This window comes from Oryctolagus cuniculus, chromosome X (assembly GCF_051225735.1).
Source record: "Oryctolagus cuniculus isolate XC-2025 breed Fujian yellow rabbit chromosome X, ASM5122573v1, whole genome shotgun sequence".
Lineage (NCBI taxonomy): Eukaryota > Metazoa > Chordata > Mammalia > Lagomorpha > Leporidae > Oryctolagus > Oryctolagus cuniculus.
Window position 1 is genome coordinate 101,470,154 of NC_142888.1, and position 26,901 is coordinate 101,497,054.

Here is a 26,901-nt window from a genome sequence, read left to right on the forward strand (position 1 = left end):
TTCTTTAGCATTTAAACAGCTTTCTTTATGCTATATTTGGTAATTTATGGTATATATGGTAATTCATATACCATATAGCTTATACACTGAAAGTGGTTTTTAATGCATTCTTAAAGTGGGCAACTATTACCATGATTTTAGAACATTTTCAATACACCAAAATAGAAAAATCATACCCATTAGTAGGTGCTCCTGATGCCTCCTTGAAAATTCCCAGTCCTACCTCAGCTCTAAGCCATTACTAATCGGTTTTTTATAGATTTGCATATTCTACACAGGAATTATAAATGAATTAATACCATGTGTGGTTCTCGTGAATGTCTGACATAATGTGATGTTTTCAACATGTTTATCCATTATTATGTATTGTTACTTTTTCTTTTTACTATTGAGCTGATATTCTTTTAACATGCTAAGTACAGTTCTCTTACCACACATGATTTGGAAATATTTTTTCTCATTTTGTGTGTTGTCTTCTCTTATTCTGTATGATGTAAGATTTTAATTTTGGTGAAGTCCAGTTTATTTACTTTTACTTGTGGTCTTGGTGTCATACCTAAGATATCTTTACCTAATTGTAGATCATGCAGATTTATTCCTGTATTTTAAGAGTTCTATTGTTTTTGCCCTTAAATTTAGTTTTTTTTTAAAATATTATATATTTATTGAGAAGCAGAGTTACAGACAAAGAGACAGAGAGAAAGGACTTCATCAGCTCTCTCACTCCCCAAATGACCCCAATGGCCAGAGCTGGGCTGATTCAAAGCCAGGAGCCAGGAATTTCCTCAGGGTCTCCCACATGGGTGCAGGGGCCCAAACACTGGGGCTATCCTCCACTGCTTTCCCAGGCCATAAGCAGAGAGCAGAGAGGAATAGCCTGGAAATGAACCTGCTGACCATATGGGTGCCAGTGCCACAGGTGAAGGCTTAGCCTACTATGCCACAGTGCTGGCCCCAACATTTAATTGTTTTTTAATTTATTTTTTAAGGACTACAAATTTCACAAGTACAACTTTAGGAATATAGTTATTCTTCCCACCATACCCACCCTCCCACCCCTCCTCCTACAACCTCTCCCCTTGCCAGTCCCATTCTCCACTAAGATTCATTTTCCTTTTTTTTTCTTAAGATTTATTTATTTTACTTGAAAGTCACAATTACACACATACCCACAGAGTGAGAGTGAGAGAGAGAGAGAGAGAGAGAGAGAAAGGTAGAAGTAGGTAGGTAGGTCTTCCATCTGCTGGTTCACTCCCTGGATGGCTGCAAGGAGCTTCTTCCACATCTCTCTCATGAGTGCAGTGGCCCAAGGACTTGGGCCATCTTCTACTGCTTTCCCAAGCCATAGCAGAGAGTTGGATTGGAAGTGAAGCAGCTGTGTCTGTAACCAGCACCCATGTGGGATGCTGGCACTGCAGGTGGTAGCTTTACTGGCTACGCTACAGTGCCGGCCCCTCTTTTTTGGTTTTTAAGATTTATTTATTTGAAAGAATTACACACAGAGAGAAGGAGAGGCAGAGAGAGAGAGAGAGAGTGAGTGAGGGAGGTCTTCCATCCACTGGTTGGCTCCCCAATTAGCCACAATGGCCAGTGCTGCACCAATCTGAAGCCAGGAAACAGGAGCTTCCTCTAGATCTTCCCACGTGGGTACAGGGACCCAAGGACTTGGGGCCATCTTCCACTGCTTTCCCAGGCCATAGCAGTGAGCTGCATCAGAAGTGGAGTGGCCAGGACTTGAACCAGCACCCATATGGGATCCTGGCACTGCATGCAGCGACTTTTACCTGCTACAAAGTGCTGACTGCAAGATTCATTTTCAGTTAACTTTGTACACAGAAGACCAACTCTGTACTAAGTAAATATTTCAACAATTTGCGCATGTGCGCACACACACACACACAAAACTGAGAACTAATTTTATAGTTAGCAGTGACAATACAACTCATTGAGGACAGTGGTCCTGTCTGGGGAGTTAGTGCATAGTGACTCCTGTTGTTAATTTAACAGTTAGCACTCTTATATATGATGTCCCAGACCACCTGAGGCTCTTGACATGAGCTTCCTAAGCTGTGGAAGCCTTTTGAGTCCAGAAGCTTCATCAGTATTTGGACAAGGCCATGAGCAAAGTGGAAGTTTTCTTCTCCCTTAAGAGAAAAGTACATGCTTTGATGGCCCCTTCTTTCCAATGGGGTCTCACTGACAGAGATACTTCATGTAGAACATTTTTTGCCACAGTATCTTGGCTTTTCATGCCTGAAATGCTTTCATGGGCTTTTCAGCCAGAGCATGAAGCCTTAAGGGCTGATTCTGAGGCCAGAGTGTTACTTAAAGCGATTGTCATTCTGTGAGTTTGCTGTGTGGACTGCGTCCCATGTTGGAACATTCTCTCCTTTTAAATTTTATTTATTACTATTACCAGACGCTTGATCCTATTTATATTATCCTTTTAACACTTATTCCTATCTATATGTTCACTTTATCAAAAATATGGAACACTTCACGTATTTGCATGTTATCCTTGCACAGGGGCCATGTGAATCTTTTCTGTATTATTCCAACTTTAGTGTATGTGCTGCCAAAGTGAGCACCTACATTTAGTTTTATAATCCATTTTTAAAACTTAAATTTCTGAATAGTTTTTAAATTTACAAAATGAAATTTGTAAAGTAGAACATTAATATATTTTTGATTGGCATAGTGACCCCCAAATTCCTTTCCATTTTTGATATAGTGGATAATTAGCTAATAGATAATTAGCATTTTCCACTTATCTTGACTGATTTTACCAGCGTTTTACTACATTTGTAACTATTGAAGGAGTTTGTGTTACGCTCCTTGAAATTCAGTTTCAGCCTTATGTTTAGTAAGGTACAGTCTGGTTTACCTGATGAGTAGTAAGCAAGTCCGTACCTAGTTATCTTTTCTTCACTTCCCTACACATGTTAACAAATCAAAGTACCATGAAGGATTACTACTCAGCTGTTTAAAAAAAAAACTAAGTCATTTCCAACAACATGATTTCAACTGGAAGCCATTATACTTGTGAAATAAGCCAGTATGTTTTCCCTGATCCAATGCAACAAGTAGAATACCTGAAATGTATTTGGACTATGGATGATTGTTTATAGCCCTTGTCTCTTCCATTGAGGAACAATCATTTGTGTAGGTTTTTTTTTTATTGTTTCTTTTCATACTATTAGCAGAGCTCCTCTACTTAGAGTAGGGCCAACTATAGAGCATCAAGTAAACTGATAATAGATCATTGCAAAAGTTAAGAATTGGAATCCAAAAGAGAGGGAAGAATTGGAATGTGGGCAGGAGGGATGGGAAGCCCCACTTTGTACCTAAATTTGTATATATTAAATATATGAAACTTCCATAACTTAAAAAAATTTAAATAAAAATTGTATCATAGACTTCGTGCTTACTAGGGTATTACTTTTTCTTGCATAGAACAATGAATGATGAAACCAAGTTTACACATGGGAATGAATACTATGAAGCATTGTAAAATTCAGAGTAAGGGATCTGGAATCAGAAAACCTCACTTTGATCCCCACTCTATCTTTTAAGCAGTGTTAAGATACTATACCAGTCACTTAATGGTGCTGAAAGATAAAATAATAGTTGTCAAATTATTTTTGCAGTTAGTAAAGCATTATGGAGTACTAGTTATTATTATAGAAATTATACTTCTCATTTTTAAAATCTTAAGAAAATATAAAGCACTTTTAAAAGAGTGTCAAATATGCGAAGTGAGATTTTTGTTTTCAATATGTGAGTTATTTGTAGCAGTTGGTGAAAGATTTTGTATTATAGTGTGCTTTCCTTTTTTTAACTTAATAGGCCTTCACAATTCTATGTGATATTTTGATGATCTTCAGCCATCAGATCATGTCAGGAGGACGAGACATGTTAGAACCATTAGTTTATACACCTGATTCTTCACTGCAATCTGAACTGCTCAGCTTTATTTTGGATCATGTCTTCATTGAACAGGATGATGATAATAATAGTGCAGGTAATATTGCTATCTTTTTTGTTGAATCTGTCTATCTACTGATCTGTATATCCACTATAAAGCAAATTTAAGTAAAACTGCATTGTATTTTTATCTTTAAGACATGAAACACAGGTATCTATTCCAGTATATTTCTGTTTATTTGTTGAAATACTATGAAGAAAAAGTCAGATGTGTGCTCTAACTGGCCCTGAACCTGCTTTTCTAATTTTTAGGTGCCTTGAACTTTGTGTATCGATTAATGTTGAACAGAGTAATTAGTACAGTGTTTGGGCATATAGTTGGTAGTCAGTAAAATTAATTTTATTCCCCTTTTTCATTGATCATACCAATATTCAGATAATTTGAGAAGAGTAAAGTGTTTTCTTAAAAGACTTTTATGTATACTTGTATAACAGGATAGGTTTTTATATTTTATATAATGTAATAATATTTTATATTACATGATGTTAATGTGATCTTTGAATGTTAGAAAATGTTCTGTAAAAGTCTGGGATAGTATAGAATGTTCACAGGCTAATAATCCTACTGGCCTCACCTAGTGTTGTTGTAAGCAGGCCAGATATCAAGCAGTTCTTGTCTAGTGTGTATGCCAGTGGAATCATGCAGACAATGATTTGAGATGTAAGCAGAAAGAATTTATTTGGGTTTGGCAAGCCAACAGTAAGATGGTCTTGTTACCAAAAACTAGGCTCCTTGAATAAAGAATAGTTATGTTATATAGAGTTTTATTTTTAAAATATTTATTTATTTAGAGAGACCAGGGTGAGGGGACAAGGGAGAGACAGATGATTTGATCTTCCATTTCTGGTTTCACTCCCCAAATGCTTACAACAGCCAGGGAAGGGCCAGCCTTAAGCTAGGAGTCTGGAACTCCATCCAGGTTTCCTACATGGAAGGCTGCACATTAGCAGTGCACTGCAATCAGAAGTGGAACACTCTGGAATAAGATGTGCACATCTCTCGTGAAATCTTAACCACTGCACCAAATGCCTGCTCCCGTAGATTACATATCAGGGAACTTGCAAGAAGCCTTAGGCATAGTTGAAAGCGGGAGGGTGTGCATACTCACTAAATTAACATGTATGTTACTTGCATCCTATGTTCATTTGGGAATGGAGATTTAACATTGTAATAAATGAGCTTTTGGCTTTCTAAGTCAGTGTATGACAGCTTGTATGCAAGCTTTTCAAGCCTGCCACAGCTGGATTAGGACTTGGCAGCTTCTTGATAGGTTGCCTGCCTTGTGTCTGTCTATAAGACCACCTTTTTATCCTTAGCTTTGGTTTAGTAAAGGTTTGGTGATTTTCTTAGGGTGGTTGGTAATTTCATCATTAATGACATACAGATATCTTACTTGAACATGAGGTTGTGGTAAAGAAAGTAGTATTTGGTGGGTTCTTTCTAGGTTTGTTTACACTTGAAGGAAAACAGAACACTAACATTTATGTATCTATATATAAACTGGCATATCTATGTATGTGTGTGTGTGTGTGTGAGAGAGAGAGGGAGGGAGAGGGAGAGAACACATACATGTAACTTACTTGTAGCAATAAAGAGTTTTGTGCTCTGGTACTTTCCCAGAACCAGGATAGACAGAAATAGTTGTCAAAATCCTTATAGTAATGTTCGTATACTTTCAGTTTTTCTTTTTGTTTTTTTTTTAAAAATTTATTTATTTGAAAGTCAGAGTTAGAGGAAGAGACAGAGATCTTCTGTCTGCTAGTTCACTCCCCAGATAGCCAGATCCAGGAGCCAGGAATTCCATCCAGATCTCCCATGTGGATGATAGGGACCCAAGTGCTTCAGCCATCAGCAGCAGCTTTCCAGGGTGCACCTTAGTAAGATGTTGGATTCAAAGTGGAGGCAGGATCCAGTCTCAGGCACTGTGATATAGGATGCAGGTATCCCCAGCAGCTGCTTAACCAGCTATACCACAACATCCACAACTGAGTTTAACTCTTGAAGAGAAAGACCTTTTCTCATGTGTTCATATCCATATAATCTAGTATACTCTCTGATACACAATGAAGTTTTTAAAACTAATGTTAAGAATAAAAAGATAACCAGTAGCTGAGAGTGAAAAGTGAAAAACTAAAAGAATACAGAGATCAACATTGTGGTGTAGCAGGTTAAGGCAACACCCATATCCCATATGGGCCCTGCTATGTGTCATGGCTGCTGCACTTCCCATCTAACTCCCTGCTAATGACCTGGGAATGGCAGTTGAAGATGGCCCAAGTGTTTCAGCTCCTGCCACCCATGTGGGAGGCCAGATGAAGCTCATGGCTTCAGCCTGGCCCTGCTCCAGCTGTTGAGTCCATTTGGGGATTGAACACGTGGATGGAAGATCTCTCTCTATTTCTGTCATGTCAGAATGTGTGTCTGGATATTTATAACTTAATTTGTGGGCCATATAGAATTATCAACTCAAATTTATTGAATTTCATGTCCCATCTATGGTTGCCTTGGTCAAGACCAAACCAAATGATTTCACGGGCCCACTTGCCACATGTGATAGACCATGTGAAATTGAATGAACAAGATTGTCAGTACTGCTGAGTCTTCTAGAAGCTCTCTAGAATCACCTCAGAGTCTTGTCTCTTGAACTTTGTTTTTCAGTTTACGCTTTTAAATGAAACATATTCAAATCCTTGGGGGAAATATAGGAGACAACATTTGTACATACCTACATACCAGTTTTTGTCAAACTCTGTTTTATTCCAGGATTTTTTTAAAGATTTATCTATTTATTTATTTATTTAAGAGGTAGAGTTACAGACAGAGGGAGAGAAAGATCTTTCATCCATTGGTTCACTACCCAAATGGCCAGAGCTGGGCTGATTCGAAGTCAGGAGTTCTGGGTCTCCCATACGGGTATAGAGGCCCAAGCACTTGGGCCATCTTCTGCTTTCCCAGGACATAGCAGAGAGCTGGATCAGAAGAGGAACAGCTAGGACTTGAACGGACACCCATATGGGTTGCTGGTGCCACAGGTGGTGGCTTAACACATTACACCACAGCTCTGATCCCTTATGGCTTTTATAAGAAGTAAAATTCATTTACCTAAGAAGTACTCATTTGTATTGTTCTCCAGTCACACAATTCTCCCCCTTTGCCTAGAGATAACTGCTACCCTAAGTTTGGTATTTATCATATTTCTACATTTTAATTTTATTTTACTAGGAATATATAACTCTTTATTATATATATGTAGTTTATATTTTTCTGATGCTAATGTCCATGTAAATTATATGTTGAGCATTTGAAACTTGCTTTACTCAGTTAAAATTATTAAAATATTTCACTGTTGACATGTGTTCATCTTTTTTAAAAAATATTTTTAGGGAGAAGCAGACAGAAAGTTCTTTTATCATCTGGTTCACTCCCCAAATGGCTGTAGCAGCCAGAGATGGGCATATCTGAAGCCAGGAGCCGGGAGTTTCTTCCAGATCTCCCATGTGGGTACAGAGGTCCAAGCAATTGGGTCATCTTCCATGCTTTCCCAGGCACATTAGCAGGGAGCTGGATAGGAGGAGGAGCAGCTGATACATGAACTGGTGCTCCTATGAAATGCCAGCGCCACAGGGAGTAGGGTTAGCCTGCTAAGCCACAGTGCCGGCCTCAACTGTAGTTAATCATAACTGCTGAATATGATATGAAATAACCACAATTTATTGATGTTTCTGTTAGACAGTCAGGTTTCTATGTTTTTTCAGATTACAGATTTTTTTTTAACAATCTTAAGCTTATCTCTTTGAGCATTTGTGCAAATGCTTTTCTAGTGTTTACCCAAGAGTGGAATTGCTATTTTACATTGTTTATGTACATCTTAAACTTGACCACCTGTTGCCAAAGTGGTTGTATTGCATTATCCACTCACCAGGAACATATGTTAGTTTCCATTGCTCTTCATGAAGAATAGCCTCATCTAATACCTGGTATTATAAACCCCTGATACATCATTTGATAGCTCACATCATGTTGGAATGGGAAAGTATATTAAACACTTTTTTCACCACTAAAAATAAATACAGGGCTAGCGTCATGATGTGGCAGATTACCCTGCTGCTTATCATGCTGGTGTCCCATATGGGTGCCGGATTGAGTCCCAGCTACTCTACTTCTGATCCAACTCGCTGCTAACACATCTCAGAAAGTAGCAGAGAATGGACCTAAACTTAAAATTTAGGTAACATAGTCTATAGGGTAAAGGAGCCCATACTTATAGTTCCTGTGAGTGATACTAAACAACAATTACAAACATTAGCATGTAGAAGTCATCCATTATTGTGATAGAGTTGTTAAGAAAGAGTTAGCTTATATATTCATCATCTTTTTTTTAAAAAGATTTACTTATTTGAAAGAGTTAAAGAATCTTCCATCTGCTTGTTTACTCTCTAAATGGCTACAATGGCCAAGGCTGGACCAGGCCAAAGCCAGCAGCCTAGAACTCCATCTGGGTCTCCCATGTGGGCGGTAGGGGCCCAAGCACTCAGATGGTCTTCTGTTGCATTTCCAGGTGGATTAGCAAGAAGCTGGATTGGAAATGGGGCAGCTGCTGCTTGAACTAGTGCTCCCATAATGGGATGCTGGCATTGCAGGTGGTGACATATCCTGCTGTGCCACACACCTCTCCCCACCATAATCTTTTTTTTTAAAGATTTTAATTATTTTATTTGAGAGTTAGACAGTGAGAGGGAGAAACAGAGAGAAAGGCCCTCCCTCCGTTGGTTCACTCCCCAAATGGCCACAACGGCTGGAGCTGTGCCAATCCGAAGCCAGGAGCCATGAGCCCCCTCCAGGTCTCCCACGTGGGTGCAGGGGCCCAAGGACTTGGGCCATCCTCTACTGCTTTCCCAGGCCATAGCAGAGAGCTGGACTGGAAGAGGGGCAGCCAGGACTAGAACTGGCGCCCACATGGGATACCGGCACCTCACGTGGAGGATTAATCCACTGCACCGTGGCACCAGCCCCCCCCCCCACCATAATCTTTTAAAAGTGTAAATGACATGCTTTAGGTTTGTAAGCAAATGCCTTGATATCCTAGAGCATACAGTTGTGATGAAATATTTCCTGATAATCTAAAACAATGTTTTTAAATTATATTTATTTTATTTGAATGGGGGAGCTTGGGGGGGGGAGACGCAAAGGAGAGAGATCTGATAGTTCACTCTTAAGTGACTATGACAGCCAGCAGCCTGATTTGGTTTGGGTCTCCCACATAGCCACATAGGTAGTTAGGGACCCAGGTACTTGATCCATCACCTACTTCTTCTGAGGGTGTCTGTTAGAAAGAAGCTGGATCAGAAACAGGGTAGTGAAAAAGAAAAAAAAAAGTAGAGTAGCCAGAATTTTCTTACTTCACACAAATTATATTTTTGATATTTGGAATCTTGAATTGAAGAGCTAACATGACATATACAGACTGTTCATGAAAGATTAAATATAAATGGCTAACAGACAAAAAAATGTAATGTTACTGGTAAACCTAATCTAATATGAGGTGGTGCTGTGTTTTTAAAGATTGTTTTATTTATACTAGAAAGGCAAAGAGAGAGAGAGAGAGAGAGAGAGAGAGAGATCTTCCAATCTTCCATCTGCTGGTTCACTGGCCCCATTGACTGGAGTTGGTCTAAGCTGAAGCCAAGAACATTATTCAGATCTCCCATGTGGATGGGAGGGGTCCACACACTTGGGTCATGTGCTCCCACCTTCTCTGTTGCGTTAGGGTGCTGGATTGGAAGTGGAGTGGCAGGGACTCAGACTTGTGGCCCAATATGGGACACTGGTGCTTCTTGTGGCAGCTCAACCTGCTGTGCCACAGTGACATCCCTGGTGTTTGTAAATCTGTAAGTGGTATTTTTTTTTAAAAAATAGTAGAACTTTAAAAATATTTATTTATTTGACATTTTAGATAGAAACACCCAGAGAGATATCTCTTACATTGGTTTACTCCTCCAGTACCAATTGAGCTCCATCAGGACTACAGCCAGGAACCCAGGAACTCAATCCAGATCTACCACAAGGGTGGCAAGGACCCCAGTACATGTGCCATCAGCTGCTGCCTCCCAGTGTTCACCTTAGCTGTAAGCTGGAATTAGGAGTAGATACTGTACTAGAATCCAGACCCACCAATATGGGATATGGGCATCCTAATCAGCAGCTTAATGGCTGAGCCAAGTTCCCACTCCCAGATGAAAATTCTTTATATAGCTATTAGGGACTTCATCACAGTTTTGTTTACATTATCAAATCATTAGATACAATCTTTAGCAGTATTTGGAGACTGCAGGGGTATTCCCTGACTGGAAATTTTAAAAAAATGTATATACCATCAAGAATTGGTTATGGACAGTGGGATTGAGTGAATAAAATTTCTGAGATTGGCTGTGTTTGAGAAAGAAGGAGCTTTAAACCAACATTGTGCAGATCTCATTGATAAACTATCCTGTTAGGGAAGTATATGAATGTAGTAGGAAGCTTAACCTGACCATTTAAACATAAATTCCTGTTAGTTCTTACTTCAAGTTCATTAAGAAAATCTGATTATTATTTGACATAAAAAATTGGTCTATTGAAATAAATTGAGTGGTTATAATTTTAACTTCAGTGCTTTGTTCTTTTTCAAATTTTCCAATAAAATGATGTTTTATGGTAAGAATTATTTTTCAGAATGATGGAAATAATAGTTTAATGTCTGTGTGGAACTTTTTCCCAGATGGTCAACAGGAGGATGAAGCCAGTAAAATTGAAGCTCTGCATAAGAGGAGAAATTTACTTGCAGCCTTTTGTAAGCTAATTGTATATACTGTGGTGGAGATGAATACAGCTGCGGATATCTTCAAGCAGTATATGAAGGTAAGTTGAAACATGGATAGTAAGATAGTTTAAAAGGCATGGTAGTAAATGGAACACTGGCTCATTTATGCTTGTTGTCATTGAAATTTTTACATTGAGAATTACTTTTCTAGTATAAACTACATCTATTTAAAAAGTTATATTTTCAGTAACATTTCCTCATACTTCCAACTCCTCCAACTAATGGACATTTTTTGATTTATTGTATACATTTACACATAGAATATTGGAAAGGATCTTCCTTAGATTGTTACCATTATAAATTGCATTTTGGTTTAAAGATAATGGGATAGTGACCTTCCTCTGCTTGATGTAGCATTAAAAAGAATTGTTTTTGGAGTCATGAGACCTGCATGGTGGTTTTGCCTTAGTTACTCTGGGGCTTATGACCTTGAGAAACTTCGATACCTTTTTCCCCCTGTTTCTTCATTCATACCACTGTGATAGCTGATGTTCCTCTCAGCTCTTAAAATGTGACTTGATTCACAATGGTTATTCTTAATTTTCATATGTAAGTAATTTTCATAAGTATATGTAAGACTCTAATTTTGAATTAGTAGTAGAAAGGCTGCTGTTCCATTATACTAACTACATATGTGACTAAAATATGGTAAGAGTTTTAAAACTATTCTCGTCAAACACAATTGCGGCCGGCGCCGCGGCTCACTAAGCTAATCCTCCGCCTAGCAGCGCCGGCACACCGGGTTCTAGTCCCTGTCGGGGCGCCGGATTCTGTCCTGGTTGCCCCTCTTCCAGGCCAGCTCTCTGCTGTGGCCAGGGAGTGCAGTGGAGGATGGCCCAAGTACTTGGGCCCTGCACCCCGTGGGAGACCAGGATAAGTACCTGGCTCCTACCACCAGATCAGCGTGGTGTGCCAGCTGTGGCGGCCATTGTGGGATGAACCAACGGCAAAGGAAGACCTTTCTCTCTGTCTCTCTCTTTCACTGTCCACTCTGCCTGTCAAAACACACACACACACACACACACACACAATTGCAAAAGTAAACTTCTTTAAGGATTTGCTTTTAGGAAAATAGGAATATGCAATAAATTTGTCAATCTAGTTAATCCTCCATTTGGAATATCTTGTATGAAATAATTCTAACACCAATGAAGGTTATTTTGAAACTTAATTTTTTGATATGGTAAGTGTTACTATTAAAAAATATTAGTGCTTTTGAGTTACTTAACAGATTTTAAAATCTAGGTATTCTAGATTAAACTCAATTATATTAGTCATAGGGGCACAGTTGTTCCTGTAATCTCTGATTGTTGTCATGTATATATTTTGAAACATAATCAAATTAGAAAAAAAATTATGTATGATGTATAATGTAAATGTCATAACCAAATAAATTGTCTGTTAATTGTTGTCTATAGGCTTTTAGTTTTTCTAAGCGAAATGAGTAAAGTTATAGGCTGCTCATGGTCTACTTCCCCAATAGAAATGAATAAATTATGGGAATACTTGTGATAATGGAGTGTTCATAGTCTTAATAGCTCATAAAGAGAAATCTGTTTATATCTGTTGTGTTACCCCTGGAAATCTATCTTAAGAGTTTGGTATTTCTGAATATTTTGTAGAGGTTATGTGTTTAGAAATAATCTTGATGGTATAGTACTTTCCTTTGTGCCTTTGAAGGCATAATTTTGGTCATATACATGGTGGCATGCTTATCTAATTTAAAGTGAATTTTGCTGTTTTAAGAGGTAAAAGCTAATTTGTGCAAATTTCTCTTCCAGTATTATAATGACTATGGAGATATCATCAAAGAAACAATGAGTAAAACAAGGCAGATAGACAAAATTCAGTGTGCTAAGACCCTAATTCTCAGTTTGCAGCAGGTAAGACTTTAGGAGTACCAACTTTTGCTAATAGAATCAAGATCTAGTAGTGTGCAAGGTAACAGGTAAAACTGAGCAAAGGATGCAGTTGACAATTCATAGAAGTAGAAATAACAAAATATTCAACCTCATTAATAGATAAAGAAGTACTGGTGGTGTGTATTGATCAAATGAGTGTGATCAACATTTCACTTTCTTTGACATTACTTTATTATTGGAGGCTTGGAACTTCTTTTACTTGTTCATACAATATATACTGGGTGATTGTGAACTACAGCCTCCCCATTTTGCTATGTAACACTAAGTTATAATATTTATATAATAAGTTCCTTTTATATAACTCTAATTTGGTACACATTATCCAAACTCCTTCCTCCCTGTCACACTCCTTGCCCCCACACCTCTGGTAATCACCATTCATTCTGTGTCTAGATTGTGGTTTTTTTTTTTTTTTAATTTAAAAATCCATATAAGAGTTCAGCATATGCAATATTTGTGTTTCGGTGTCTGGCACATTTAACTCAGCATGATATTTTCCAGTTCCATCCATTTTGCTATAAGTGGCAGGATTTCATTTTTTTATGATTAAATAATATACTTCTGTGTATATATGCCACATTTTCTTTTATCTGCTCATCTGATGATGGACAACTTTGGTTGATTCTGTATTTTGGCTATTATGAACAGTGCTTCAGTAAACATGAGCAGCACATAGCTCTGTGAGAAAGTGATTTCATATCTTGAGTATGCACCCAATAGTGGAATTGCTGTATCACATGGCAGTTTTCTTTCTATTTTTTAAAGGAATCTGTGTTATCCATTGAAGCTGTGATACTTTTTTTGTTTTTTTTTTTAGCAGTAAGCATACTAGCCAAGTATAATGAAGAGAGTACACCTGACAGACCAGGTGGCATCTCATTAAAGGACTGAGATCCCAGTCTGCATTCAGTCTGCATTCAGACTGGAGTTTGTATGAATATGGGTATGTGCCCCTGCCCCAATGGGGGAGTTTGGGGACTAGAACCCACTCAGCAGGTTATCAGATATTGAACAATGATGTGACATTTGAAAGGTAAATGCTAGTCTGCTTCCAAGACTTGTTTCTATATTTCTTCCCTTATTCACCATAAAATATTTTTAAACAATTCCCATTTTCTTCAGCCCCTCCCATATACATAGACTAATAACTGTCTAGCTACATTCTTCCCTCAGAAGAAGTAACCCATGATCTTATGTGAGTATCTCAGGTGAAGGCCCATCTTCTGTATTTTCTTTGAATGGGCATATGGGCATAGAGTTGGTAATGATTCTCTGTCTGTTAAACAGTTTGTTCTATGGTGTTTGGGGGTGGCCTCGGAAAAGATTGTCTTTTGTGTTACAGAGGGCTGGCCACATCATCTAATTAGATATGCTGGGAATCCTTTCTCAAATCTATCTGGATGGCTTTTATTTTGTCAGACAAAATGAATGAGTGAATTTAAAGATATATGGTAGGAGTATGGGAGCTGTAGTGCCAAGGAGAGCCAGTGACCAGGATTTCTATGACTCAGTGCTAGCCAGAAATTCTAATTGTGTTCGGCCTGGTCCTAGAGCTGTCTGGCCTCATCCAAGAAATGGCAAATGGTTGTGTACCTGTTTAGTTTGACCCCAAAACAACATTTCTCATGGAGTGTGGCACAGATGCTCGCTTGGGTAGCAGTTACCAAGACCTGCCTGTTTTGAAGTACTTGGCTTGGCAAGCCTAACACAAAGGCCCTAATCATGGCAACCTTCTGGGCGCATATGTTTTGTTTTCTTTCCCAGTGAAAGAGGCCCTGTTCTATCTTGGCTCTTGAAATTTTGATGCAGGGGCTTTGCTATTTCCCTGTACCAGGGATCCATAACCTGTTAGAAAAATTCTGGAGAGGGGCTGGTGCTGTGGCGTAGCAGGTAAAGTTACTGCTTGCAGTACCATCATCCCATGTGGGTGCTGGTTCGAGTCCCGGCTGCTCCACTTCCGATCCAGCTCTTTGCTATGGCCTGGGAAAGCAGTAGAAGATGGTCCAAGTCCTTGGGCCCCTGTACTGACGCGAGAGACCTGGAAGAAGCTCCTGGCTTCATATCTGCACAGCTCCAGCCGTTGTTGCCATCTGGGAAGTGAACCAGCAGATGGAAGACTTTTCTCTCTCTCTCTCTGCCTCTCCTTCTCTCTCTCTTTGTGACTCTGACTTTCTAATAAATAAATAAATAAATCTTTTTTAAAAAAAAAAAAAACAGGAAAAATGTTGGAGCTCTAGATTTGGCATCATTTTATAACCTGATGGTGTATTTTACACAATCTAACTCAAAGAACTATTGTATTTGCAAATTGGGAGTCTCATCCTTTCAGAATTCTAGGGATCCATGTAGAAGCCCCAGAGTCAGAAGACACAGTTTAGAACCTTAGATCTAAAGAATTCTGAGAGAGCAAACTATTTGGTCAAAATAAAAATAATAATCCATTTAACCTGAGCATTTTAAAACCAAAGCTGTGGGCCAAGTATAATCAGGAGAAATAGGCAGATGTTGTTGACTCCTTTAAGATTCAGTTCTCCCAATCGAGACAGGAAAAAAAAAACCACATGAAACCCTTGCCAAGATGAATAAAAATTTTCCTTATTTATGTCAATTACAACAACAGAGAAAAAAATCTTGATTGAAAAGACTAGCATGTGACATCAGCTTATGAACCCATTATATAGGATACTTAAATACATCATGAAACAAAGAAGTAGTGAATCAGGTAATCCAGCTATAAAATAGAAGAACTAAGTAAAATAATTTCCTTCTAATCTTATTCATCTTAATCTTAAAGCCTTTTTCACCAAGAGTACATTTTCATATTACCACTTTGTCCACATCTTTCTTTGGTACCTACTGATTCGTTCAATTTACATCCTTGCCTTTTTCCAGATCTGAGAAGAAATGCTTTCAGCTTTTCTTCATTCAGTATGATATTGACTGTTGGTTTGTCACATATAACCTTTTATTGTTTTGAGCTATTTTACTTCTCTACCTAATTTGTGGAGGGTTTGTATCATGAAGGATGGTTGAATCTTACCAGATGCTTTCTTTGCATCTATTGAGATGATCATATTTTTTTTTTATTCTGTTGCTGTAATTAATGTTTATTAATTTTTCTGATGTTGAACCACTCTTGCATCTCCAGGATAAATGCCATTTGATCATGATATATGATATTTTAGATTCAATTTCCTAATATTTTATTGAGAACTTTTGCATCTATGTTCATCAAGGATATTGGTCTGTAGGTTTCTTTATGTGTTGTGTCTTTTTTGTGTGTGGTTTCAATATGAGAATGTTGTTGTCCTCATAAAAAGATTTTGGCAGAGTTCCATCCTTTTCAATATTTTAGAATAGTTTGAAAAAGGGACGTTAGTTTCTCTTAAATGTTTTGTGTGATTGAACAGCAAAGACATTAGGCCCTGAACTTTGAATTACTGCTTCTGTCTTGTTGCTTGTTAGTGGTGTGTTCAGATTTTCTGTATGTTTTTTATTTAATCTTATACATATCCATGAATTTATCCATTTCTTCAAGGTTTTCCAAGTTGTTAGCATATAATTATTCATAGTAGCTTCTTATAATCCTTTGTATTTCTGTGGTATCAGTTGTCTTCCTTTTAATCTCTAATTTGAGTTTTTTTCTTTTATTTCTTTGTTAGTCTGGCTAAATGTTTATTTTGTTTATCTTGTTGAAACAAAAGCTTTTCATTTCGTTGATCTTTTATTTTTTAATTTTTAAAGACAGTGTGACAGAGAGGGAGAGACAGAAAAGAGATCTTTTTCCATCTGCTACTTGACTCCCCAAATGGCTGCAATGGTCAGGGCTCGGCCAGGCTGAATCCAGGAGGCTGAAACTCTATCCTTGTCTCCCATGTTGGTGGCGATGCCCAAGTACCTGGGCTGTATTCTGCCACTGACTTACCAGTCACATTAGCAGGAAGTAACCGAGACCTCCAACTGGCACTCTGATATGGAATGCTGGCTTCACAAGAAGCAACTCAACCAAACCACTATGCCACAATACTGGCCCCTTTGTTGTTATTATCTTTTTTTTCTGTTTCAACTTAAAGTTTTTCTGCTCTGATTCTTACTATTGGGTTTGGTTTGTTCTTATATTGTTAAGTCCTTGAGATGCAGCATTAGATTGTTTGAGATCTTTCTATTTTTTTTAATCAAGTTACTGTTAAAAAATACTTTCAATACTGTTTTCGCTATATCCCACAGGTTTTGATGTGTTGTATTTCCATTTTCATTTGTTTCGGGAGAGTTTTTGCTTTTAGTTTCCTTAATGACCTATTGATCATTCAGTAACATGTTGCTTAATTTGCATGTATTTATAAATTTTCTATTGTTTTTGTTGTTGGTTTCTAGTTTTCTATCTTTATGATCTGAGAAAATGCATATTATAATTTCATTATGTTTTTAAAGAAATATTTATTTTTTCAATTTTTTAAAATTTTTATAAGATGAACAAATTTCATGATTTCATATATACAGATTTAGGAGCATAGTGATATGTTCCATCCTATCTTCCCTTCTACCCACATTTTCACACTCCCTCCTCCTTCCTTTCTTATTCTTTTACTTTTTTTTGAAGATTTTATATTTATTTGAGAGGTAGAGTTACAGAGAGGGAGAGAGGCATAGAGAAAGGTCTTTTATCTGCTGGTTCACTTCCCAAATGGCTGCAATGGGTGCAGTACGAAGCCAGGAGCCAGGAGCTTCTCCTGGGTTTCCCACGCGGATACAGAGGCTGAAGGACTCGGGCCATCTTCCATTGCTTTCCCAGGCCATAGCAGAGAGCTGAATCGAAAGAGGAGCGGCCAGGACTAGAAATGCTGGCACTGCAGGCAGGGGATTAACCTATTGTGTCACAGTGCTGGCCCCTTCTTTTAATTTTACAATGACATACTTTCAGCTTATTTTATAATCATAAACTTAACCCTCTGCTAAGTAGAGAATTCATCAAATAGTACGAAGAAAAAACACTGTTCCTCAACAGTAGAGACAAGGGATATAAACAATAATCAAATCTCAAAATGTCAGTTTCACTCATATATTACATTTTATTGTGCTCTATTAGTTACCACAGATCAGGGAAAACATAATATTTGTCTTTTTGGGACTGCCAAGGCACAATGACAGAACAAGAGGGGAGAATCAGAGAGTGGTCTTTCATCTGCTGGTTCACTCCCCAAATGGCTGCAATGGCCAGTTCTAGGCCAGACATAAGCAGGAACCAGGAGAGCTCCATGTGTGTCTCCAACATGGTTGGCAAGGGCCCAAGCATTTGGGCCATCCTATATTGCCTTCCCAGGTACATTAGCAAGGATATGGGTAAGAAGTGGAGAAGCCAGGATTCAAACTGGGGTGCTTAGATATGGGATGCTGGCATGAATGATCAACAGCTTACCCTGCTGCAACACAACACTGGCCCCTTCAGTCTTTTAAAATTTACAGAGCCTCTGGGCCATCGCTGTGGTGCAGCGAGTTAAAGCCCCGGATTGAAGCGTCGGCATTCCATATGGGTCCTGGTTTGAGTCACCACTGCTCCTCTTCTGATCCAGCTCTCTGCTGTGGCCTGCGAGAGCAGTGGCAGATGGTCCGAGTCCTTGGGCCCCTGCACCCACATAGGAGACCCAGAAGAAGCTTCTGGTTCCTAACTTTGGATTGGCTCAGCTCCAGCTGTTGTAGCCATTTGGGGAGTGAACCAGCAGATGGAAGACCTCTCTTTCTCTACCTCTCTGTAATTCTGTCTTTCAAATAAGTAAAAATAAATCTTAAAAAAATTTACAGAGCTTTGATTTGTGGCCTAAAATATGGTCAATCCTAGAAAATCATCCATGTATTAATGAGAATATATATTCTATAACTGGTGAAATGATGTATAAATGTGTTAGGTTCATTTACTCAGTGGTATGATTGAACTCTGGTGTATTTTACTAATTTTTCACTCTGGATGACCTGTACATTGATGACAGTGGAACATTGAAATCCCCACTAATACTATGTTGGAACCCATTTCTCCTTTTAGCTCTAGTGATATCTGATGTATATTGAGTGCATATATATTTAGGATTGTTACTTCTTGCTGAATTGATGCTTTTATCTGTATATATCTATATCTATCTATCTATCTGATGTCTTCTATCTCTTTTTACAACTTTTGATTTAAAGTCTGTTTTCTGATACAAGTATAGCTGTTCCCACTCATTTTTGGTTTCCATTTGCATGTTATATCTTCATCCGGCCCTTCGCCCTTATGTGTAACTTTGCTTATGACATGAATTTCTTGTAGGCAATGCATAGTTTTTTTAATTCATTCAGCCAGCCTATATCTTTTGACTGGGGAATTTAATCCATTTGCATTCACAGTTTATATTGATAGATAAGAACTAACTACTTTTATTTTATTGATTGGTCTGTGATTGTATCTGCTCTATTAGTTTGATACCGTGATGTGTATTCATGATGTTTTTACTTTTAAAAAAAAGATCTATTTATTTTGAAAGTCAGAGTTACAGAGAGAGAGAGATAGAGTGAGGTCTATCCATTGGTTCACTCCTCAGATGGCTCCAATAGCCAGTGCTGGGCCAGGCTGAAGTCTCCCACATGGGTGGTGGGGCCCAAACACTTGAGCCATTTCCTGCTGCTTTTCCCAGGCCATTTGCAGGGAGCTGGATCAGAAGTAGAGCACCTGGGACACAAACCAGTGCCCATATGGGATACTGGCATTGCATGTAGTGGCTTTACCCACTATCTCACAATGTTGGCCTCCATGATGTTTACTTCTAATGTAGAATTCCCTTCAGGATTTCTTGTAAGGCTGGCCTTTTAGTGATGAATACTCTGTTTTTGCTTTTCTGGGAAATAATTTATTTCTCCTTAACTTTTTTTTAGAAAAAGGTTTATTTATTTGAGAGTCAGAGTTACAGAGAGAGAGGGAGCGACAGCAAGAGAGAGATCTTCCAAATGCTGGTTCACTTCCCAAATGGCCACAATGGAACCAGGAGCTTCTGAGTCTCCCACATGGCTGGCAGGGGCTCAAACACTTGGGCCATTTTCCACTGCTTTTCTCCTAGCCCCCATTAATAGGGAGCTGGATTAGAAGTTGAGTAGCTGGGAATCTAACTGGTTGCCTATATGGGATGCCGATGTTGCAGGTGGTGGCTTTGCCTGCTATACAACAATGCCAACTTGTCTCCTTTCATTTTTAAAGGATAGTTTCACTGAATATAATCTTCTTGGTTGGAAGTTTTTCTTTTAACACCTTGAATATCCCATCCCACTCTCTTCTTGTCTATAGGCTTTCTGCTAGGGATTCTGCTATTAGTCTAATTGCTTTTTCTTTATATGTAACTTGACTTTTTTCTCTTACTGTCTTTAGGATTCTCTCCTTGTTTAACTTTTGACAATTTGACTATAATATGCCTTGGAGAAGATCTTTTTTGGTTGAGTCTGGTTGGGGTCGTTTGTGCTTCCTGTATCTGGATGTCCATATCTGTTTTAAGACTTCGGAAGATTTCAACTGTTATTTAATTCAGTGGATTCTTAATGCCTTTTTCCTTCTCTTTCAGGTATCCCTATTACAAATATTTGTTCATTTAATGATGTCTCATACATCACATACACTTTCTTCATTCTGATTCCTTTCTCTTTATTTTTGTTTGGGTTATTTCAAAAGTCTTGTCCTCCAGATCAGAAATTCTTTCTTCTACTTGGTCTATTCTACTGTTGAAGCTCTCAATTTTATTATTTTTTTTCATTGATTGAAGTTTTTGGCTCCAAAATTTCTATTTGGTTCTTTTTAATTATTTCTTTGTTTTTATTGAGTTCATGTCATCTATTGTTTCCTTCACTTCTTTAAACTGTCAATCTGTATAAATATCTGTTGAATTTCCTTAGAATCATTATTTTGAAATCCTTTTTAGGGATTTAATAGATTGACTTCACATTGGGATCTTCTTCCGGTGAACAGTAGTATTCTTTTGGAGTTGCCATGGTTCTTTGCTTTGTGTTTCCTGTGTCCCTAGATTAACCATCTGTGTATCTGGTGTATTAGTTCCTTTTTTTATAAAATAGGTTTTGCTGGAAAAGGCTTTTTTGTTTAGATGGGATGTGGGGTATCATTTGTTTTATTAACTTGACTTTGGTTCTAGGGGAGGCCAGAAATGTAACCTCTGAGAGATTTGTTCACTGGTATTTAATGTTAGAAGTATCTCCAAGAGCCACAATTGTCTAGTTTTTAGCAATTTGTGAAGGAAGTAATATAATTTTGAAATGGAAATAAGCTTCCAACAGGGTGTGTCTTTAATTCCAGGAGAGTTATGTGTCAATCACACTGGGCTGTAGGCATGTTTCTGGTGCTGGGGGACATAGGTAGGGCTCTCCCTTTGTTCTGATAGGCAAGGGTGAATGATGCTTGGTCTTGTGGCATTAATGACTATGGCCTTTTGTTTGATGTGGTTAGGACCTTCCCCAGGTCCTGTTGTGTGAGTATAACTAATGCTGGCCCTATATCTCAATGAGCCAAAGTGCTAATACTGGGAGATGTTAAGGGGACTTTGTACCTGTTTGGATGAATACAGGTTATGAGAGGGCTGTATGATGGAGACCTGAACTGCAGGTAGGTTATGCCCCCAAGGATATATTCTGATGACTCTTTTCTCATCAAGATGGTGTCTCTCCATGGGGGAGCTGGGGAAGGAACAGTGTGTGGCGGCAGCAGTCACTGGGCTTTGTTCTTCTCTGTCTGCTCACCTTTAGGGTCTCTGTGCAGTTTGCAGGTCGTTCAGTTTCTTACTGAAGTTTTTCCCTCAGTCTTCTCAGTTGTAATATTTTATGCATAGAACCCTTCTCCTGGCCATATGGCATCTCCTGGCTGGGGAGCTAGGCTAAGAGTACTGGGAGGCAGCTGCAGGCAGTGGGGGGCATCCTTTGTTTCTCTTTGTTAGTTTCAGTATCCATGCCATTTGCAGTTATTTTCACTTCTCTACTGAAGTATTTCTCATCATCCTCAGTTCTAATACTTTTTGTTTCCTTAAATTTTTCTTTTTGAATATTTACTTGAAAGGCAGAGTGACAGGGTGGGAAGAGGGAGGGCGGAAGATTTTCCATTTGCTGGTTCCCTGTTCAGATGACTGCAATGACTGTAGTGAGTCCAGGCTGAAGCTAGCAGCCCAGAACTCCATCCTGGTCACCCACATGGGTGGCAGAGGCCCAAGTACTTGAGCCACCTTCTGCTGCCTTTCCAGGTGGATGAGCAGGAAGCCGGATCAGAAGCAGAGCAGCTGGGACTTGAACCAGTGCTCTGATATGGGATGCTAGTGTCACAAGTGGCATCTTAACCTACTGTGCCATAATGCCAGACCCAGTTCTAATATTTTATATAGAGAACCTTTTCCCTGTCAAGATGGTTTCCCTCTGTCAGGGTGCCAGGGAAGGAATGGCAGCAGTAGCACTACGGTACTTTGTTTCTCTGCTGGTTTTCAAAATCTCCATGCTGTTTGTAGTTCCTGTCACTTCTTTTTTTTTTTTTCAATATTTATTAATTTTTTTTTATTGAGAGGCAGAGTTACAGAGAGAGGGAGAGACAGAAATGTCTTCATCCACTGGTTCGCTCCCTAAATGGCCACAGTGGCTGGACTGGGCAGATCCAAAGCCAGTAGCCAGGAGCTTTTTCCGGGTTTCCCACGTGTGTACAAGGGCCCAAGCACCTGGGCCATCTTCCACTGCTTTCCCAGGTCATTAGCAGGGTGCTGTGTTGGAAGTGGAGCAGTTAGGACTCGAACTGGCACCCATATGGGATGCCAACATTGTAGGCGGAGGCTTAACCTACTATGCCACAGTGCTGGCCCTCTATTTACTTCTTTACTAAAGCTGTTTCTCAGACAGTCTTCTGTAAATGCAGTTTTCCCCACATTCTGAAACGTTTTCCTGGTTGAGGTGATTGCAGAGTCTATTTAGTCATGTTGATTTCTTTCCTATTCTTTGTTTTTTAAAGATTATGTATTTGAAAGTCAGAGTTACACAAAGAGAAGAGAGGCAGAGAGAGAGAGAAAGAGAGAGAGGTCTTCCATCCGATAGTTCACTACTCAGATGGCTGTATCGGCTGGAGCTGTGCCGATCCGAAGCCAGGAGCCAGGAGCCAGGAGCTTCTTCAGGTGTCCCACGTGAGTGCAGGGGCCCAAGGACTTGTGCCATCCTGCACTGCTCTCCCAGGCCACAGCAGAGAGCTGGGTCGAAGTGGAGCAGCTGGGACTTGAACTGTTGCCCATATGGGAAGTTGGTGCTTCAGACTAGGGCATTAACCCATTGTACCACAGCGCTGGTCCCTCTTTCCTATTCTTTATTTTGTAAACATCTGTTTCAAATAAATGAGCCCTGCTCACAGTTCATATAATTGACATGATACACAACATGCAAAGTTCACCTATAGCAGGAAGAGCAGGTAATATGCCTGGGGCTGGGCTGACAAGATAGCAAATGCAGGGGCAATGATGAGGACATAGGCCAGGACAGTCTGCCCAACAGTGTGAGCCTCTTGCCACACCCTAGGATACCTCCTGGACTGGAGAAGTTTAGGGGTGAGAGGCCAACTTTTGGTACCTGATGAACACAGCTACAGCCTACAATCCCAGCCCTCCTCCTATGCTCTCATCTTCCCAGCCATGGCCCTCAAGGAGAGGACCCATTGAGTCCATGGAATCTTAACTCTTTTATTTTCCCTTCCTGAATCCTTAGGATACATAGAAATATGACTCTCTGGGGGAGGTAGGAGAGAAAGAAAACATGCTGTCTTTCCCCATTTCTTTTTTTTTAAGATTTATTTATTTATTTGAAAGTTAGAGTTACATAGAGGAGAGGCAGAGAGAGAGAGAGGTCTTGCATCCGATGATTCACTCCCCAATTGGCCACAGCGACCGGAGCCGCGCTGATCCAAAGCCAGGAGCCAGGAGCTTCTTCTGGGTCTCCCATGTGGGTGCAGGGGCCCAAGGACTTGGGCCATCCTCCACTGCTTTCCCAGGCCATAGCAGAGAGCTAGATTGGAAGTGGAGCAGCCAGGTCTTGAACCAGCACCCATATGGGATGCTGGCGCTTCAGTTGAGTATAAGTACGTGGATTAATTTCTGGGCCTTGTATTCTGTTACATTGATCTGTGTGTCACTTTTTGTACCAGTATCATGCTGTTTTTATTAGTATACCTTTGTGGTATGCTTTGAAATCAGCTATTGTAATGTCTCCAGCTTGAATTTTTTTTCTTAAGGATCATGTTGGCTATTCTGGGTCTTATGTGGTTCCATATGAATTTTAGGATTGTTTTATCTAATTCTGTAATGAATGCATTGGTATTTTCCCAAGCATTGCTTTGAATCTGTATGCTGCTTTAAGTTGTATGAACATTTGAATAACATTAATTCTTCAAATCCATGAGCAAGGAGTAGCTTTCTTTTTGTTTGTGTGTGTCCTTGATGATTTTTTCATCAATGTTTTATAATTTCGTTGTGGAGATCTTTCACTTCAGTTAAACTTATTCCTAAATGTTTAACTTTTTGTACGTATTGTGAATTGGATTTTTTTTGATGTTGCCATTCAGCAAGATCATTTTTGGTATATAAAATGCTACTGTTTTTCTTAAGTTGATTTTGTATCCTAAGACTTTACTGATTTGGTTTATCATTCACAATAGCTTTTTTGGTGGTGTGTTTAGGTTTTTCCATGTAGAAAATCACGTCATCTGCAAGCATGACTTCCTGCTTTCCAGTTTTGATGCCTTTTACATTTTTTCCTCTTTTCTAATTGATTTTGCTAATACTTTGAGTGATACTGAAGTGAATGAGAGTGGTGATCATCCTTCATGTACACTGTATCTTTGTCTTGTCTGAGACTTTGTGCCCTTTGACCAACATCTCTTTTTCCTAACCTTAGCCTCTGAAACCTACTATTTTACTTCTGTGTTCAGCTTTTTAAAGATGTTACTTAGCACTACCATCATAAATATTTGTCTTTCTATGTCTGGCTTATTTCACTTAATATAATGACCCCCAAGTTCATCCATACTTTTACAAATGGCAGAATTTTTAGGTTGGATAACGTGTGTGTTTTTGTGTGTGTTGAATTTAATTTGTCCTTTCATCCGTTGATGGCCACTTAACGTTGATTTCAAACCTTGGCTGTTGTGAATAATGTTGCAGTGAATACAGGAGTGCAAATACATCTTTGACATACTAATTTTGTTGTTTATACACACACACACACACACACATACACACAAACACATATACCAGAAGTCTTCAGCATCTTGAATTACTGTATAATATTCTATTTAAAAGATGGATCATAATTTAACCATGATCTCTTTTTTTTAATGTGGAAATCTTTTACATTTTTGCCATTATAAGCATCAGTGAAATATTTTTGTACTTAGTATGGTACATAGTTATTATTCTCATTTGTTTTGGATAAAGTCCTATAACTTAGAGGACTTCAAGATTCTAAAACTTTTGCTACTTTATGATAAAAATTCTTGATGTGATGAGTCATCACTTAAATGTAAATAACAGAACATGGTTCCCTAATAATTTAGTAATTTCCTTTTTCTTTATATTTCTATATGTTGTGTCAATATCCATATGTAGCATTCTGTCACAACTAACCTTAAGAGTTTCTAACATTGGGGCTGGTGTGCCGACATCCCATATGGGTGCCAGTTTGAGTCCCGGCTGCTTCACTTCTGATCGATCCAGCTCCTTTCCAATGTGCCTGGGAAATCAGTGGATAATGCCCAAGTCCTTGGGCCTCTGTACCCATGTGGGAGACCCATAAGAAGCTCCTGTCTCCTGGCTTTGGATATAAAAATAGCATGTGCTACAATTTTGGTCATTAGTGTCATGTTTTAAGTTATTATTATTTTAAAAATTATTATTTATTTTGTTTTATTTGAAAGACATAAACAGAGAGAGATGCCCAGACAGAAAGAGACCTCCTTTCCTCTTTTTCACTCCTCAAATGCCCACAACAGTCAAGGACGGGTCAGGCCAAAGCTAGGAGCCCAGAACTCTATCTGGGCCTCTCATATGAGTGGCAAACTTCTAAGTACTAGAACTATTACCTGCTGCTTCCAAGGCCGCACATTAGCAGGGAGCTGGAACTGAACCAGGCAATGCAATATGGAATGTGGGCATTCCCCCATGGCATTTTAACTGCTGTGTCAAATGTTCTCTCTGTATCATGTTTTTAAAAATCTATAGGTTTTTAAAAAAGATATATTTATTTATTTGAAAGAGTTGGAGGGAGAGACAGAGACAGAGCTTCCATCCTCTGCTTCACTTCCCAAATGCTGCAGTGGCCAGGGCAAATCTAGGAGCTTCATCTGGGTCTCCCTTCAGGGTTTCAGGGTCCCAAGCACTTGGTCCATCCTCCACTGCTTTCCCACGCAAATCAGCAGGGAGCTGGATTGGAAGTGGGGCAACCTGGATTCAAACTGATGCCCATATGGGATACTCATTCTGCAGTGGTGGCTCAACCTGGTATGCCACAATGCCAGCCCCTAAAAATCCATGTTTAAAATGAAATAGGATATGTCTTTTATTGAACATGTACTATATTTTAAATAGAAAATATATTTTAAAGATGTTAATCTATAGTTCTCAAAAAACTTTAACATGCTTTCTTTCTTTCCAAACAGCTTTTTAATGAAATGATACAGGAAAATGGCTATAATTTTGATAGATCATCCTCAACATTTAGTGGCATAAAAGAACTTGCTCGACGTTTTGCTTTAACTTTTGGACTTGATCAGTTGAAAACAAGAGAAGCCATTGCCATGCTACACAAGTAATCTCCCAAAATTCTATTCAGTTCTTATATTTTAAGAATATATTTGTATTTTATTTTTAATTGATGGAATAATTGTGCATATGTCACATAGTGATGTTTCAATGTCTATAATATAGTCAGATCAGGGTAATTGGTATATCTGTCTCTGATTTCTTTGTATTGGGACATTCAAAACCCCCTCTACGGTTTTGATATTTATAGCTAATGGTTCTCAACTATACATAATTACTCTATTGTGCTGTATAAAATTAGAAGTTATCCCTTGTATTGACTTCTATTAACTATCCTCTGTG

General features: G+C 38.8%; 1 protein-coding gene and 1 non-coding gene across 19 annotated transcripts in view; one reads left to right on the top strand and one right to left on the bottom strand.

The window, feature by feature from the left end:
- The window catches only part of STAG2 (STAG2 cohesin complex component), a 164,978-nt gene that overhangs the window by 116,909 nt on the left and 21,168 nt on the right, over positions 1 to 26,901 (top strand). For all 18 annotated transcript variants that reach the window (XM_008273043.4, XM_051826895.2, XM_089323666.1 and 15 more), the window contains 4 exons: positions 3,847 to 4,021; positions 10,743 to 10,882; positions 12,626 to 12,727; positions 26,457 to 26,605. In XM_008273043.4, coding sequence (XP_008271265.1) covers positions 3,847 to 4,021; positions 10,743 to 10,882; positions 12,626 to 12,727; positions 26,457 to 26,605 — 566 coding nt within the window. The remainder of the gene's footprint in view (positions 1 to 3,846; positions 4,022 to 10,742; positions 10,883 to 12,625; positions 12,728 to 26,456; positions 26,606 to 26,901) is intronic.
- LOC127485005 (U6 spliceosomal RNA) lies at positions 2,482 to 2,588 on the bottom strand. The gene has a single exon (XR_007912213.1). It is a non-coding gene; the product is annotated as a U6 spliceosomal RNA (small nuclear RNA).